The 18,856-nt window shown below is 28.5% G+C and overlaps 1 protein-coding gene across 2 annotated transcripts in view; it reads right to left on the bottom strand.

Annotated features, from left to right (window-relative positions):
* Positions 1 to 18,856, bottom strand: part of LOC109597992 (uncharacterized) — a 129,254-nt gene that overhangs the window by 11,504 nt on the left and 98,894 nt on the right. For both annotated transcript variants that reach the window (XM_020013800.2, XM_049970788.1), the window contains exon 2: positions 15,550 to 15,710. In XM_020013800.2, the coding sequence (XP_019869359.1) occupies positions 15,550 to 15,710 (161 nt within the window). The remainder of the gene's footprint in view (positions 1 to 15,549; positions 15,711 to 18,856) is intronic.

The following is an 18,856-nucleotide window of genomic DNA, read 5'->3' as shown; positions in this document are numbered from 1 at the left end:
GACACGTACGGAACGCACACAAGCGCCACCGCTACATTCACTGATTACAGAGCGAATTCATAGATGTCAATTGGTACACGGGCGTAAACACACCCTAGTGTAATAGAGGAAGCTTACTATTGATAATATCTGGATATACATCAAAAATTTATGCATTAGAATTTAGAAGTGGGTGATAGGTTGTTTTCAAATTGAATAAACGCGGTTTGATTTTTTAAAAACAATAATTAATCGATGATCAATTTTATAAATCACTCAGACTTGTTCAAAATCTAAAAAAAATATATTTTTATTAGGTACATCAACGTATGTAATTATTACACTAAATATTTCAAATAATTGATAAAAACATATATGTTTTGTTTGTTTTAGCTTATAATAAATTTGCACTGTTTAAAAATATACATATAACAATTTTATGAAATATCAATGAGGATATGAAAATTTAACATTATTTAAAATTGTAATAAATATAACTTTAAACTTAGTACATTTAAAATAATTAATTTTATTTAAGTTTATTTTAACTAGTAATTAGATTGTTTATTTGCAAATAAATATCTTGGATATTATTCACAGGAAATTAATTAGTAGAAATATTAAATTACTTAGGTTATTAACATTTTAATTTAATAATTATTTATGTAAAACAATTATTTTATAAATAATTTTTATTATAATTTTAAGATTAATTTTTTCTTGTTCAGTTTCGCCATTAGTTCAGTTTATTAATATTTCAAAGTGCCCCATATTAGATTACTATTTTCCGTGATTAACGAAATTTATATATTTCAAATTATTGTAATAAATATTTCATTGTAATAGATACATTAATGTAATGTTAATGTAATTATTCCATTTTTTATTTCAAAAAATTAATTAAAATAGATGATGAATATTAATTTAGAATTTTAAAATAATATCAACAAAATTATTCATTATTTTGTTGATATTAAATAAATTTTGTTAAAATTAAAATTAAATAACAATAAATGTAAAAAATGAACTTTTCTTAATACATAAAAATGTTAAATTGGATTATTAATATTTCAATTAAATAAATATATGAATAGATTATATGTTTGAATCAAATTTCTTTAATAGTACAGTTTATTAATATTTCACAAATCATTATCATAAATATTTTATTGTGTTGCATACAATAATGTAATTATCCCAACTTTTATTTTAAAAAATTAATAAAAAATTAATAAATGATGAATATTTTAAAATATTAAATATAATGAGAACAGCAAAACTGGTCATTATATGAAATTATTATAAATGTAATTTTAAATTTACGTCTTAAAAAAATGTACAATTTTAATTAAAAAAAAAACAGTTTTATGTGTTCATACAAATATTCAAAATAAAATTGAAGAATATTAAATTTATATTAGAAGCAAGCAAGATTAATCAAAAATTGAATTTTGAAATTTACAGATTCTTGCTATTAACGATTTTTGTATCATAAAAAATATTATATCATATCATATGTATCATATATGTATGTATTTTATTTATTCTTTAAATATAATTTTAAGTCATTTGAAAAATATAATTTTTTGTTAACTATTAGATAATATAAAAGAAAACGGATATTAATTACTATAATAGTAATATATTTAAGACAAGTAGGGTTAATAATGGCAAAAAATTAGACATTTTTTAAATTAGGAAGTAAGATTAAGATTAAATTGTGTTATTAAAATTTTAATTTGAAGAAGTATATAAGAAAAGAACTCCTTTTAGTCTATTAACATTTCATAAACTCCGATATTACATTTCCATTTTCAGTGATTAACGAAGTAAATTCGGAGTAAAATTAATAATCTGGCAAAAACAGAAAATATAATAAATCATTTTCTTGTATTACAGTGAATTGGGCAGAATTTATCAATGTATATTATATTGTGGAAGCCATTACGTTTTGTTCCTGGAAAACTTTACGGATTTAATATCTCCGTTTCTCCAGTTGACCTTAGGGACGCAGGTTCTTACACCGAACAAATCCCTTTTAAAATTATATCCCGCCGCTTCGCTACGGCTCTTGAGAATTTATATCGTGATGAAAATCCAAAATTTTTAATGAATAATATTAATTACACAATCTAACCGCATTTTACTATTATAATCGTTTTTTGTGAAACTAGATTAATTTCTGCAATTTTATTGAAATTAGAAAACCGCCGTTTTATATGGTTTCCGAATTTAAATTGGTTTACATCATTTGTGCCTAGAATTATTATAATTTAATATAGTATGCACCTTCAAATGAAGTTGATGAAGTCTTTGCTTGCGAACGAACATTTTTAGCTCCAGTATTAATTTACGAATTTACAAAGTAAACACACTCTTTTCCATGAGACAGGGGAATTGTAATTAACTGAAAGAAAGATAAGCCACGTGATTATAGACAAAACATGTTTGTGTTTGAAGTTGTAGTCTTTAAAATTAAAAGTCACGTACATTAAATCAGTCTTAATGAGCGAGCGAAATTATAAAAGCATGGTTGTGCTTAATTGAAAGAGACTTTTTTAGTTTAGTTTATGCGTTTAATCTCCTTCATTAATATAGTCTGTTAGCTTTTAAACCTGTACCGCTTTATTGTTTCTTTTTGTGTTTGAAGGTAATTAATATTCCGTGTGTGAGTAATTCGATTAAATATCTACTTACACAAGAGCGGATCTCTGTCACACATTTTATTATTAAATAATATGAAATCGGATTTTCGGACGAGCAGATCGTTTATGTGTTATTAGAGAAAGGAAGTAATCATCCATTTTCCATTATCACAATATTATGGCGGATTCATGTTCAAATATAGATTGTGGTGTAATGCAACCTCCGATATAATGGTTTGTTCGCAATGGTTGTAAATTCTAATAGACAACGACCGGCCAAAGATACACGGAAATGGTGTGGAGAAATTGTCATTTCATTTAATTTTACGACGTTTTTTTCTCTCCTATAAAACTTATTTACAAGGCTGGTATTTAAAAAGCACCCAAATTTCCAAATTTATTATAAAACAATTTAATAAATTAGTAAACACTACATAATTTAACATTTTGCATTTCAGGATGAATAAGATTTAATGTATTTTCTAAAAATCCTATAAGAATAAGTGTAAAAAATTAAATTTCATATTTATTTAACTGCAGTAAAAAATTTTTTTCAAAGATTGATAACCAACCATAACCAGAAATGGTGAGATTATAATTATTAGGACCTTGAATAAGTTCTCGCTGCTTTTTTTACAAAATAAAAGCTTTAATTAATATATAATGAATGAACAACATATTTCACTTATAGTATTATTGCCAGCACTACTTTCTTTCTAGTAGAATCACTCAGCCAGGCCATGTGCCATCGTCCGGAACAGGTGAAAATCGTTTTCACTGGTTTTTCAACATAAGGTCCAGCGTTGTCATGTAACAAAATCACTTTGTCGTGCCTCAGTTTGTATAGTGGCCGTTTTTCTTTTAGGGTTCGACTCAAACGGATCAATTGAAGTCGATAGTGATCTTCCGTGAGAGTCTAATTCGGTTTGACCAGCTCATAATAAATTACACCCTGCAGATCCTACCAAATGTAGAGAAGAAGTTTCAATGAACCATGAATATTTGGTTTTGCGGACGATGTTGATGCAGGTCTGGGCGTACCCCACGATTTTCTACCCTTTGGATTATCAGACATCGTCAGACACGATTCATAAAGTAGTAGTTCACACGTGAGAAAACGCCGTTCGACGTTTCATAGCTTCAAATCTCACGACACTCCATGTCCTTGCTTCTGGATCACGTCTTACATTTTTAAATGTTTTGAAACTGTTGATCCATCTGCTTGTAATGTTTTTCCTTCTGCTGTTCTGCTAACATCAAGACATTGGTATTGGTTAAGTAATTCCTCCAATTATTTGTATTATTTTTCGGTGCGCCAGAATGTTCTTTATACTCAAGTTCATCATTATTTTTGAAGCGTCGAAATCACTTTTTACATGTCGTAACCTAAAAGCATTGTCACCGCAACAAAAGCGGATGTTTTCAGAACCAATAAAAATTACTTTGTTTATACAAGAGTGAACTAGCATACATTGAAATTTAAGATTAGATACAGTACTTATTTGCAGGTGCTTTACCATCCGAAATGTACGGGGTACTGCTACTGCCGTTTTTGAAGAAACAACGATTATTTATTATAGGTCCTAATATGTATAGATAGTAATAAAATATGTGAGAAATCAATTAGAATTTAAGCCTAGATGATTATAATAAAACACTAGATAAAATCGTTTGTTTCAACTTATTCTTTATGAAATATACAATCTCATAAAAAAAAACTCTAATTACGACGTTCCAAGTAAAAAAATCAAAGGATATTTTCCGCGTGGAGAAATGTAATTGATCCAAAAAGTAATTAATACCGAAAACCAATAAATGACCGGAGCCATTCTTAGAATATAATGAAAAATCTCGACTCAGTCTTCTTTTGAGAACCCCTCATTATTGAAATGTAAATTAGAAACGTCGGGGGTTAATAAAAAACCACTTCATCATTCTTAATCAGGATTCGTTGTATGGGCTGTAGTCCTACGGTCGATCGGGTCCATTCTTTCGCACATTTCACTCTTGATATACTCGGAAAGAATATCGGAGATGTGTCGCATTATCTTTTGACATCAAACAATAAATTTTGAAAACCCCGAACGCCTAATAACGCGAATTAATTCCGCATAAAACGGGCATTAAACGATATTGAAAATTTATGATCAATTATTGTCGATTGCATTTTACAATTGGATATTTCGACACTAATTAATCAGTTTTTATTCGTAATTATTCTCTCGTGTTGTTCATTTAATATTTGTTGAACATTTTTGCGGCATAAAAAATAATTTTTGAAGCAGTTTAATTTAAATCATCTACTTCTTGACTTTGTTAATAAAAATAATATTGTAACAGAATATACAGCGTGAACTTGCAACTTCTTCATTATTGACCAGATTTTATTGATTAATGGCTCAAAAGAATAATATAAAAATTCACCAATACTCTGTTACTTTGAAATTAATTTAGAAAATATATTGTATAATCTTATCAGCTATGTATATGACTTTTAGTAATCTGTGAATGAATTAAAAGTCCCAACTGGCACGACAAATCGACTTTAAATTTTTGAAGGGAATTCCTAATTTCGTTCGATGAATTTTGATAGATGTATGTAGAGACACTGAATTTAAGTGATAATTTATAATGGCTAATATGTTGTTAAAAAATCCTTAATAGAACTTTGAAAGACAAGAAAAAAATTAACATTACAAAATTTGAAATTTGTATATAATATATAAAACTCTTCTGCTGTTAAGTTGCAAAGCAAATTAAAGTTGTAGGCTTTTATCTTTTCCGATCCCGCTTCTTTACTTTTAAGATGTACGGTAAGAAGAACATTTAAAATATGGCCAATGTTCTTAAGATAAATAATTATTAAAGTAAATAAATTAATCTTAAGTGCACATTTTTTTTTTTGTAAAGTATTATCAAAAATAATATTTTGAAACCTATGAAATAAGTGAAACATAGTACAATCCAATATTATCATTATTATTATCCATTATATTATGTATTTTTTTATTTTAATGCAAAAAGTCAGTTATTTATGTTTGACGAAAGGACCTTATTTTGATTTTCAAAAAAGTACCATTAAACCATTTCAGAATAGATAGCTAAGAATAAGTTTTCTCAGATGAAACCTAATAGCGACTTGTGTTAAATAATTAATTCTCGTTATCTAGATATTCGAGAAATCAATGTTTGAGTTATCAAGTATAAATTAGTTACACATTTTCACCCTGTCATTGCCAACCAATTTGTATGAATTATCGAAGTTCGATTTATAGAAGTTCCACTAGAATTGTAGAAAATAATGTGTAAAATCACAATTTGATATTCTGAAATAATTTTTGATGAAAAGAAATAATATAATTTATAATTTTGCTAATTTATATATAATATTCTTTGTGAAATTTGGTATACATTCATATTTAGAATAAGGAATTCAATAAAGTGCTTATTTTTTATAAAAAATGTTCTAACTAATTTTTATATTCTTTTGTATATTAAAAATGTACACTAGACCACTGCTGTATAATTAAAAAATATTGTACACATACATATGGCCTATCTTTTGAACTTAATTAAAATTTATTAAAATTAATTAAAATTGATGTTAACAAAAAATTATATTAAATTTTGTTCTTCGCTAAATATATTTACTTATTAAAGTTTTAAATTCAGTCTCTGTCAAACTCATTTATAATTAAAAACCAGTGCAAAACAAATTTACCAAAACTATGATTAATTAAATTAGACAGTCGCCCCCAAAATAAAAGCAAATGAGCTGCAAAAACCCCAATCCGCCCGCAACATTCTTCCCGTTAATTCCCGCTATGGTTATTTAACTGTGCCGTCAAATGAAGATATTGCCGGCGAAGTAGCGCCGCGACGCCACGACGATGGATGCCCGAACGCCGTTGAATATTCATGTCGGGTTATTTCTTCGACCCCGCCGAGTATTGAATTAGCCGTCCCATTTGTTTATGAGCAACACTTAACATGGGACACGGACTGTTTCGTTGATTATAATTATTCGTCGCACCATCAATCAAAGATCTTGTTTTTCCGTTTGCCACCATTCCTAACCCTTTAATTCCCTAATTTGCATTCCGACCGTCCACCCGTCGCACAGTGCCACATTATTTTTGCGTACAAGACATTCGTGCAACGGCCCAAATCCCATACATACACGCACGTCAAAGGAAATCGCTTTTTATGCGCACGTGTATCGGATAAATCACAAGTCGAGTGGAAATGCGTTTTTACGACCGGGGACGGGGCCTTTCGGCCGGCGGTTGTTATTAAAAAGAATGAAAATATGGAGCAGCTGAAAAAACACGTCGGGCATCGGCTCGGGGCGTTTGCACGGCGTAACTAACGCACCGTCGCGACGCTCGCCTTCAAATCCCCCTGAATATTTCAATATTTGTCACGTTCCGTTACCCTTTTTCCATTCGCAAATCCCGAAACTCGCATTTATACCGATAACAATCCGTTCCTCGACGCGCATCGTGGATTCCACCTCTATTTTCAAATAACATTGTTTCAAGACGTCCTGTTGACTTTGCGGCGGGATCAATTCGCAACAAACCTCTATTTAAGGATGCGGTAAACTACTTTTTCCTACTGCTTTCCAACGAATTTGGGACTTTTCTGTGTGTTTGAAAATCCTGTATTAGCTTCTATTTTTATTACTTCTATTATTTTAAAACCATGTATTTTCAGCAACAGGAATTTATACGTCAATCAATTTCTATGATGATAAATAACAAATAACAAATTAATTCCATTGATAAGACGAACTTGGATAACTCAAAGTAATGATAATTCGAATGAAATTGGATGCCAAAAATGAGAATTACATGTTTTTTTTAGCTAATAACTGGAACTTCGATAATTATAACTTATCTAAATATCCCTAATTTCGTTGTTAACACTTCGATGAATTGTGATAACTATCTGTCTTTAAGCACTGCATCCAAGTGATAATTTGGAATAGTTTAGACTTTATTACTGTTTATGTAAAAAATTAATAAAATATAGAAGATAGATATGAAATTATTTCTATGGATGCTGGAACTTCTTCTTCTTATCACTTTAGGTGATCACTTTATTTTAAGAGATGCAGCATACAGATTATCAAATTTGTTAAATACACGTGTATTTGGTAAATTAGAAAGAAAATTTGGTTTTTCTGACTTAGGCAGTTAAATTATATTTTTAGGGCCATTTTTATTAGTAATATTTTTTATCAATTCTATTAACAGTTTTTGTGATTTAGCCAATGACCTATAGTATAAATTTGACTATAGTTATATAATATTTAGAGTCGAACATCGCTAATTAGAATTTTTGATAAATCGAAGCAAATTTATTGGTAAACGGGTCCAGGTAGAAAATTATGTGTAATTTTTACTTAGTACTTCGAACATCGATTATTCGAATATCTTGATAACCTGAGCTAAATATTTGACACAACGTTCGATAAATCGAATTTTTAAGGAGACCTCTATTTGAAAAAGTATTTCACTGTGTGCTTTATAACATGGTAATATTTATAGTTTGCTATTAGGCTTCGTATGAGCTTGTTGTCAGCTGTTACAAGTGAACAAAACACTGTTTTGAGTTTTTACATTTGATAGGTTAATCTTAAAACTTTTAACTATTGATGAAAAATTAAGCTTATAAAAGTGGAAAATAGTTTGTGTAAGAAAGATGTACCTGTGAAGTATGGTTTTCCGGCAAAGAGAGTGTCTAGTATTTTAAAAAATAGGCAGTCAGTTATCACTGCGATAGTAACTGGGAGTTTCAAGAGACGTTTGAAAATGAAAATAAAATATCCTTTTGTTATACATAAAAAAATACATAGCAATAAAAATTATATTGGTTGTATTTTGTATCTTATAGGTTTCAAAATGTTATTTTTGATAAGTACTGTACTCTACCAGTATCTCATGTAATATGTAGCTTACATGATAAATGTACATTTATAATTTTCATTGTATTTCATAAATATAATAATTCGTCTTACTGACTCGTTTTTTTGTGACAAATCAGGATTCAGGCTATCAAAGTTCGACTGTAATTTAAATAAATATTTGATTGATTATACATATTTTTTAATGTTAAAATGTTGTGGAAATTGCTCAGTATAATGTAAAATTCAGATGAGAAAATAAACCTGAGGGAGTGTCGAAGCGAGTGTTCAAATTGAGGATGTAATTGAAACAAAACTGTGACATAGGTGCGGTTGATAACCCACCGAAATGGTTAAATAATTCGGGTCACAAAGGGTCATATTTTGGTTAAAATTTAATCGCACGAAACCAATAATTCGGACCTTCTACTCAGAACACCTTTATCTGTGCTGTTACATTGATTTGTAAATTTCAATTTTAGAAATAAAATAATTTTTTCGCAAACTTTAACACAATAATTTGTGGACACGAAAACCTTTTTAATTTTTTTTATTTGGATATCATTCTAGATAATGGCATGAATATTTGTGTTTTTCAATTTATGAAGTCCCGTCGAAATGAATGATAGAATGATGATTGATTAAATTAAACATTCAATTGTATTTAATTTGCTTTGAATGAATGAAAAAACTTCATTTACAGTTACAGTTGCTGAATTTTTTAAATTCACCTAAAATCAGCGATTTTATGCCATTTTATCCAATTAATTTTTTAACAATAAATAATTCCAGTATCACATAGTTTTATATAAATAATCGATATCTACTGCTGTTAAATTAATATAAGGCATAAGTTAAGTATATTATCAATAAATTGTAAACAGGTAGTAATTTTAATATTTTTTAATTTTTAGATTAGATACTTAGTTTAGTAATCAACAAAAACTATCATTTAACTATAATAACTATTATTTTTTACTCGATGGCTATTTGAAAATAAACAAAATTTCGTATTTTTAATTATTATATTTTGTAACCTTTACTAAACATCGTTCGTTTTGTTAATGTATCGAAGTAATATGCTGTAATATTTATTAATTGAATATTTGTTGTGGGTGTTTTAAATGGTTTTCAATTATATGGAACTATAGCGAATTAAAACGATTTTTGAGAGAAATCACTTAGCACCATTGAAGGTTGATAATAAGAGTAAAAAACTTATATAATTTGTATACTAAAATTTTCTTCTTTCTGTAACATTTTTAATTATCCGATCTCAGCCTGTGGAGTCTTGAAATATCTCTTATAGAATATTCACATATTGTGGATGGAATATTGAAATTCTTTGTTGTCGGAAAAATTTCAACTGGTACCATTGATCGTTTAATTTAATTAACTTTCTAAAGATATACACTAATCTCGATGGGGCTTGCCGTTCACTATGAAGGCTAGTCTTAGTAAAGTCATAAGTCGAACAAGAAATATATACCATTATCTAGGTGAATGACCCAAATGAGAAAAAAATGAGTATGTTTTTTGTGTTCAGCGGAAACAAATTACCCTAAAAAATATAAGAGGAAGTTTCTATATTTTCTCTGTAAACCAGTATTATTCATTATTATAATAAAAATAAATAAATTAGTTTCGTTTCAGGAATATTGAAAATAAATTAGAAAAGTTTCTGTATTGATTTTCAATTCGTTGTTCAATAAATACTTTTTAAAGTTCAACCTTTTATCTCTAGTTTCTTATTTGTGTATGGTATTTGAAGGTAGACAACGTCGAAAATAATTTGCTAGATATTAAATTTTACACGTAGCATTTTTCCAAGTAAAGCCAGTCCATAAATTCCAAATTCCAATACCTGGTTACGTGTGATACAAGTTGCGAAGCCGGCGAAAGCAGCGACTGTATCCAAAAAAAAACTATACAAAAGTAATACTAATAAATAACGGAGACGGCGGAACATATGCAAATCTGATATCGGTGGTTTTATGATGATTGAACAAGGCATTTCCGACGGAATGTCGCGCGCAAAGAAGGCGTCCTAAAAGTGGATTGGGGCGAATGGAGCGTAACGGATGATGGGTGGTATGGAGGCTTCCTGGGGTTAGGCTGGGATAAAAAACGAAGACAATGACGTCGAGTTGAAAGTGAAAAACGGCTGAGTGATTTTAATTTTATGCAGTGGTCTTGTTCGAACATCGGACTAATGTTTAAAATGTTTTTTTCAACTTTCATAAAAAAAGACTTCATTTAAGTTAATAAACAACAACTGCCAATGTTTTAAGGTTTAATTGTTTGAAACTTTTGCATAAACAATTTAATTTTCTATTTTTGCAGCCGTTATCATAATTTCAACATGCTTTTATATTAAACGTGTGATTCTCTACAACTTTAGTTATAAACTTTACGATTGAATTAAATTTAAATTTCAACCTTACCTTTTAATAAATGGTAATATATTTCCGACTATAAAGTTGGAGATTACCTAGATATTAAACAAAATTTATTCATAAAACACCAGCTATTAAAATTAATTAATTCATGAGTAAATGTAGGTTAAAGCTAATACCGAAAATTAAAAATCGCAACTTAATACATTAATAATATTAAAATTGTGAATTGTGAAAATGGGCGAATGCGCTGCAAAATTTTATGTTAATTAAGTTTTGGCGAATGCGCTTCAAATACGTCTCAATTATGGTGGATGCGGTGTTAATTAAATTTTGGTCCAACCAAAAAACAAAAATATTTGTAGCAAAAACAGTTCTGTTAATTTTAAAGAACAACAATTCGAGTGCTAATTACGAGCCAGGAGATGGAAATGCAAAAATGCATTGTTCTATTGTTCCCATCGAATACAAATGAATCTGTACAAAAAAAAAACACAGTGAAACATGTGATTTCGGACAGTACTTTCAAATCACGCAAAGTAGTGGTGTATCTCGTTTTTTTTAGTTCGCTCACTCAAATTACACTTTACCAAGTAATGGATCAATCTTTTGCACTCAACGAAATTCAACTAAATTTAAAAAAAGTCATTTTTACAGGACTTAATTATCCACTTGTAATTTGGAAATTACTTTAATATTATTTCTTTGGTTGCAATTTTAAAACTAAACTGTTTATTTGTTTTATTTTAAATAGTATATAAGGTAAAGTAATTATAGTAATTGAAAGGATAGAGACAATCTTTTAACATGATATATTAAAACAAAAGTAAATATTAAAAAAATCAAATGAAATATTACATGAATCTTATGTATATTATTAATAATAATGTTTTATTAAACGTACAAAATTAAATTAAATGGCCAAGAGTAAAGTTTTTTTTTTTAAACTATGATATATATGCGTTTGTTCTGAAACAGAAATTATTATGACATGTCCGAATATACGAGTATAAATAGTTCGACTAGCTGAATCAAAACATTTGCTCAAAAGATAATAAATACAAATTAGTATTTAACACTACAAGCAAGTTTCACGCAACAATAAGCTTCCCCCTTTCTCCGTCGATAAACCTCGGCCCTCCTAAATAATATTCCCTTGTCCTTTGAACACCTGAAACGTTCAATCATTTACATATAATAGAGTAACATTTACATGTTTATCAAGGCTTCGTCCAAATGAAAAAAAATCTTTATCGTGATAACGGCAACCTGAAACAATGGACCTTTGGTAACAAAGCGCCGTTTCAGCGAAGCCCGATATCACACTTTGTTTCGGCCCTGATACAGAATTTGACGGAGGCTGTTTTAACCATATAATCAATAAACTATGCGAGAAGGAATTTAGTTTAAAATGAAAGAACAAATATTCGGCGGATGTCAAACTGAATACTGAATTTTCCTTTTTAATAATGTAATGCAATTATTTGCAAAGTCACAAAATAATAAATTCCTTGGGAAACGTTTAAACGTTGACATTGATTGGTTTAAATGCATCCGTCAGTTTGCTTTTATTTTTTTAAAAAAGAATCCTGACTATTAAATGATATAAATTTAAAGGGAGATAAAGCGGATTACATTTTATTTGAATGTTTTCGATTAATGCACCACGATTTACGGATGGAAATAACTCAATTTATCACTTCGTATTTACTTTAGTCGTTAAATATTTAAACGCATCAGAGAAAAATGGCAGAGTCAAAGTCAATTTTCGATTAATTCAATTTTACGAAATTTAAAAGACTCCTGCCGGTAAATAAACAGCTGGTTACCTGCAGCGTAATCAGTTTCTTGGTCGAACACATCCAGGCAATTCATCTTTATCCCCCTTTTATCCCTCATCCCTTTTTTATCTGACAAATGTTCAGCTACTCGACACTCTTATAAATATTATCCGCAAACGCCAATTTTATCTCGCCCCAGCCTTCTTCTTGTTTATCTACCTGTTACTCCGTTTACTTATTCGGTTCCCGACCCCCATTAGAATTCAAAACCGCGATGTGTTATTTTTGACACGGGTCCAACGGGAGTTTTCAAGATTAATGATTTATTTCTTTTTCGTTTGTTTGTTTGTAAATCTGCCGCCTTTTTCAGATTGAATTGAATATTTTCATTCGAATTTATGGTCGGCGCGGTATTGTTGGATTAGTGGAACGGAGACGAATCAATCAATGCACGACTTTCTTAATCAAGTTTGTCTGTCGCCAATCAATATTTGCGGATTGACATTGATAAATGGTCGCTAATAAATATATCAAATTGAAAATACCTAATCTTCAATTCTGAGCATATTTCATTGAAATAAAGCCCTCATTGACACCTCATAAGGCCAATCACTCCTTCAGACAGGTTAATCGATAACTGAGAGATTTTTTACACGAAAATAACTTTAACGTTATGGTCTATTTTTCTCTTGTGATAAATCTGATACTGATTGTGAGGTGTAAAGTCCAAATCAAAAGTAAAACTTGATTGAGTGATTTCAGTATATATATATATATATATATATATATATATATATATATATATATATATATTTATATATAGCAAATAAAATAAATAAAGGACTTTTACATTATTAAGAAATAATTATATTTTAATGGTTTTGCCATAAAAATTGTTTTCCTCATCACCCCAGAAGAATCTACTATATCAATTTCTACAGTCAATAAAAGAAAAAAAAATCATTAGACCATTTTTTATAAAAATTTAAGTATTACTTTAAATTTCACTACCTTTAAAATTGGTGAATACAAAGCACTTAAAAAGATATTAAATATTAATGTCTGTGGTAGAGACACATTTACAGCATATACAATGAGGTCGCCTTTAGAATGATGTAAGATATCCATATCGAATATAAATCATGTGTTGTCAATCAGACAAAAGCTTTCTATAAATTTGGCTTGCTCTAAATTCTGCAGTAGCATATCAACTATATTTTAATAGGAACACTGGTTTTGTGATACTCATTTGAAAGATATTTTTATTCTCTATTTAATGCTATTTTGTTGGTTAAAATCGGATTAGCAGTTATAGAGTGATGAGGAAATTTTGTTATGTGTTAGATAAATTTCCCAAAAAATATAGTATTTATTATAAAAAAATCGATATTCTGACGAAAATAGGTCAAAACAAACAGAATGTATGATATTGGTCTGATGTATTTCAAAACAGTCACACTCAGGTTCGTAAAATAATGAATATAAGTGCAGGAATATAGAGAAACCATATTATAGACGCAATATTTTTAAATGAAATTAACATTAAATCTGTAGGACCGCGTCTACCAATTCATTGATTAAATTAAGTTTCATTTAGTCAATCACGAACAGGTTTAAAATTATGCTCGAGCACTTGTTGAAATACAATTTTCATGTCAAACTCGTCAGGATCGGCGTTGTCAGTTAATGAATCATAGGACGGATTTGGCTTGGATTTGAGATACAGAGCTGCTTTTAAATTTGTATTGAAATATTGTCGTTTCAGCAATTAAATTAGTTTAAACAGTAAGATTGTTAATTGTAGGAGAAAAGTAAAAAGCGACACACTTTGTAAATACTACTTTTACTACTAACTTTTAAACAGTAAAATAGCATTCAATGGAGAATAGAAGTGTTTTTTAAATGAGGTACCACAAGACTACTCTATAAAAAATAGTTGATAGAGTCTGTATGGTTCTAGGCAATTTGGTACTGGACAACATTTTACATGTTCTGGTTTAAGAAGTGTTTTATTGTGAAAATTGTGATTTGGTTAGTTAGTCTTGAGTTGTTACTTTTGCAAGTCAAGCACTCCAATATTTTTTGTTACTCCTTTGATTTCTCTGAGAATAGGACTGTTTGGAAACAGTTCCTTGATACTTTAATTCAAATAAAAAAGTTGTATGGTATTTTCATCTTAAATTAGCCAATAAATTTAAAACATAGTCAATTTATCGAATACAAACTCTAAAAGAACACGTTGCACAACTTTGGTGGATGCATTTCATTTCCAAATTCCAGATTAGGGTGAATGCACTTTTTAATTTATAAAATTTTACAATATTGGTGAACGTTTTAATAAGGACAAAATATATGACGAGAAATCTGTTTTTTTATTAATAATTTGACGTTTGAAATAAAATGTAACAAATAATTGTCAATACGAAACTACTTTGAGTGCAAAATGTCTAGCAGAAAAACACATAACTAGATTATGATTGATGAGATTAACTGGATCAGTATCAGTATAAATTTCCCTTTTGTGTTCTACGGTTGGCAAAATGGAACAATTGGAATGGTTATTGAAGCTCTGGAAACATGCTGATAATATTTCGCAGCGGTAAAGCGACTAAAGTTCGGATCATCTCATCCAGACACAACTGGAATAATTAAACGTTTCAAATGTTGCATATCCTGGTGACAAGCTAATCTCGTTGTCCCATCTATTACAGTTAATGGAACTTGTCTTCCCATCAACCTAATTGCGTTCCCTGCATCCAATATACGCGTCATTAATACGTACTTTATTTTGGATTACAAAAATTAATTTATAAGCATAGTGGTCATGTATTTTTGGGTACCTGTTGCCCGTGTGTGTATTCAATTCCGGCTACTAAGCACGTAGCTGCTGAGCTTAACCTTTCCAGTCCGTGAGTTGTGATATCATCTTCTATTACCGGCATGTCGTCCTCGGTGTCTTCAATGCTGTTTGTTAATTCGCTGCCCATCACACCAACGGGAACTGGAACAAACAATAAAATGAGTTTCGAAAACATTAACTTTTAATACGATAAAACTACTCGGATAAATATAATTTTTAAAGTAAACTTATATATTATTTTGTTTATAAACAGAAATTATTATGAACTCTATTACACATTTATATTTTTTCATTATTTCCAGCGTTTAGTAAACAATAATTATTAAAACAACTACAAATCACAACAAACATGTGACCCTAAAAATTATAAAAAAACAGCAAATCGAAAATATTTACATAAAATATTAAAATTTTACGATAAAATTCGCATCGTTCTATAACAGTGTACAGTTTTATGCGAGTAAGCTAAAAATTTTACGCGACTGGCAACAACATTCCCAACGCTGCAACTTTTATATTGTAAATATATTGACGAGAATAAATGGTTGTTTGGAACACATTTTTCTTTCGGATGCAATTAATTGGAAAAGTTTATCCTTGGATGCGAAACTAAACGTAGTAAAATAAAAATGCCAACACCCCGCAAATAAACCGCTTTATAAAAGGCAATATCTTAAAATTAATTGGAAGACATAAAAGGAGCTTTTCACGGTTCACTTTAAGATGCGGCATAATACAAATTAGGATGGAAAAAAAGTATTCGACAAAAAGAGAATTTTCCGCGAAGATATATTTATTTTGTTCTTTAAATAGGACCATTCAAAAGTTCCTAACTATTCAACGGTCGGAAGCTTCTTATTTTTTATTTATGAATGGATGGAATACGAAAATAGGGCAATTATTTGGGAGTTACACAAGTACATTCGTAAAGGAGAACACAACAAACTTTTTGCAGTATGATCACATTAATTTTTCATTTTTACCTATTTTATTATTCCAAAAAGAATTTTTAATCGCTGTCATACACATTTAAATTTTTATCAAATAAAACTAAATATTAACTGTTATTTATAAAATTTTAATTTTATTTAATTTTTCCGGTTTAATGCAATAAAACAATATTTTTTAAGAGTGTCTAGATATATTGTCATTTAATCGACCGAAAGGAGCTATAAAAATGATAAAACCAGTTTTTTATGGTACGGATGATGCTATAAAAGAAAAAGATGTTTATGTTAGTTTAGATAATAACTGCAAATTTTGTTAATATTGACTACAAACAACCATTATCAGATAATATATAGTTATGTTTAGATTTGAGCTATAACTTCCTTCTAACTATGATTTTTTATTTGCAAGACATTCATATGAGTATGAGTGAATGAATGAATATATTTATTCAAAATTACACACGTTCACATTTATTGATTGCAAATGATAATAAAATTAAGTCTAATAACTTTAGAAATAAGCTTAAGGTAAAACTGGAAAAGATTTTTAATAGTTTCGATTATTTATATATCATCGATGAATTATTAAAAAAATTACAAAATAATACCCATTAAATAATTTTATTTATATTCAAGTTTTATAAAATTACTAAAAATAGAAAAGAATCTGTTAACAATAAATTAAAAAGTAATAATAAAATAATTAAACTTTTTAATTTCACTTATTCTACTTAATAATCTAATAATAATAAAAGAATCAATTAATAATATGTAGACTTTACTTCAATAAAATAAATGCACAATAATAAGTAAATATATAATATTTTAATTTAAATTATCCATTTTTTTTCATAAATGATCATAAATTAATAATCTAATGATAAAATTGTTTAAAATATAATTTTTTGCTATTAATACCTAATATTGAAAATATTTATTAGTATATTGGACAACCACAATGTCATTGTTTAGAAGAGTGTTGATATGTGTTTTAAAATTTAATTAAATGAAATATATTAATTGTATAATTCATAAAATATAAACTTTCATGATTCTTTATAAGCATAAGTATAATACATTTTATTTATTGTCATAAAATATATTTAATCGACCAAAAGAACGTATAAAAATGATAAATTGAGTTTTTTTCGGAATAGATGCCATAAAACTGAGAGGTTTTTACGTTACTTTTGATTTATATGTCTACAAAGAAAATTTTATTGTATTTATTATAAATTAAAATTATAGATTAAATAATAATATAATTTCCAGTTAATAAAAAATTAAAAAGTTTAATTTAAATTACAACAAATTAAAATGACGTTGGTAAATTGTATATGAATAATATTAAAATTGTTAGTAAATCTTTAATTTCATTTATACCTTTTAATAGATCAATCTATTATTTATTTATACACTTTACATCATTTAAAATAAAATATACTAAAATATGTAATATTTTAAATTACAATTATGATTTTAATGTAATTAAACGTAAGCAGTGTTAAAGTCATTAATTATTAATAGAATTTAAATAAAAAATGAACAAATGTATATAATCAAGGCATAAAGCATACACATACTTTATTAAGTTAGACTAAATTGTTTCAAACTTATTTATGAACCATTAATATTTATTAAATTTGTTAAAACTGAAAATTATTTATCAATGCTTTGGCCAAGCAGAAAAATGGGTTCCTTAATATTGTGGGTGGGCGTTTTGAAATCTATCCCGGCACTTAAGGTATAAAATAAATCTTTTATTTATTACAGGGTCCGTATCAATCTCCTGCAACGATTTATCACGTATCGATTCGCGAACATTACTTCTCGGTTTCCCTCAGACCTGATACATGACCATCTCAAAACGTTCCCGGTCGAGCTCAATCAATCTTCCAGTGTGTATTGCAACATGGCCGGTTGCGATCGAATAAAAAACGTTTAAACGTTAATTAAACAAGACACGTTCCTCGAGTCCTGTCTTATTTATTCCTAATTAGGAGGGGCGCCGTTCGTTTTGTCATCCATCAGACTTTTCCCGGTATGACTGGGATAAATATATTTTATAAATTGCGAGGAAGTGTACGGAAATGCTAAAATTAAGCTTTTCTTGTATAAAACTTCATTAATATTCATTTTGTGCTTAACGATTAATAACTTTAAAGACAGTTTAATGCCAATATATCCCAGATAATTTATGACCCCTATTGGAGGCGAATTTATTAAGCTGTTCACCAAGATTAAATGGTTTGCTCCGACGTCTATTGCCTATAAGCCCAATGTACACGAAAAACCTAAGTCGATACTCAATATAAATAATTAATAAACTAAAGCGGA

The sequence above is a fragment of the Aethina tumida genome, chromosome 1 (assembly GCF_024364675.1).
Source record: "Aethina tumida isolate Nest 87 chromosome 1, icAetTumi1.1, whole genome shotgun sequence".
Taxonomy (NCBI): domain Eukaryota; kingdom Metazoa; phylum Arthropoda; class Insecta; order Coleoptera; family Nitidulidae; genus Aethina; species Aethina tumida.
The sequence above is the reverse complement of the archived record's forward strand: the minus strand, read 5'-3'. Positions and strand labels throughout refer to the sequence as shown.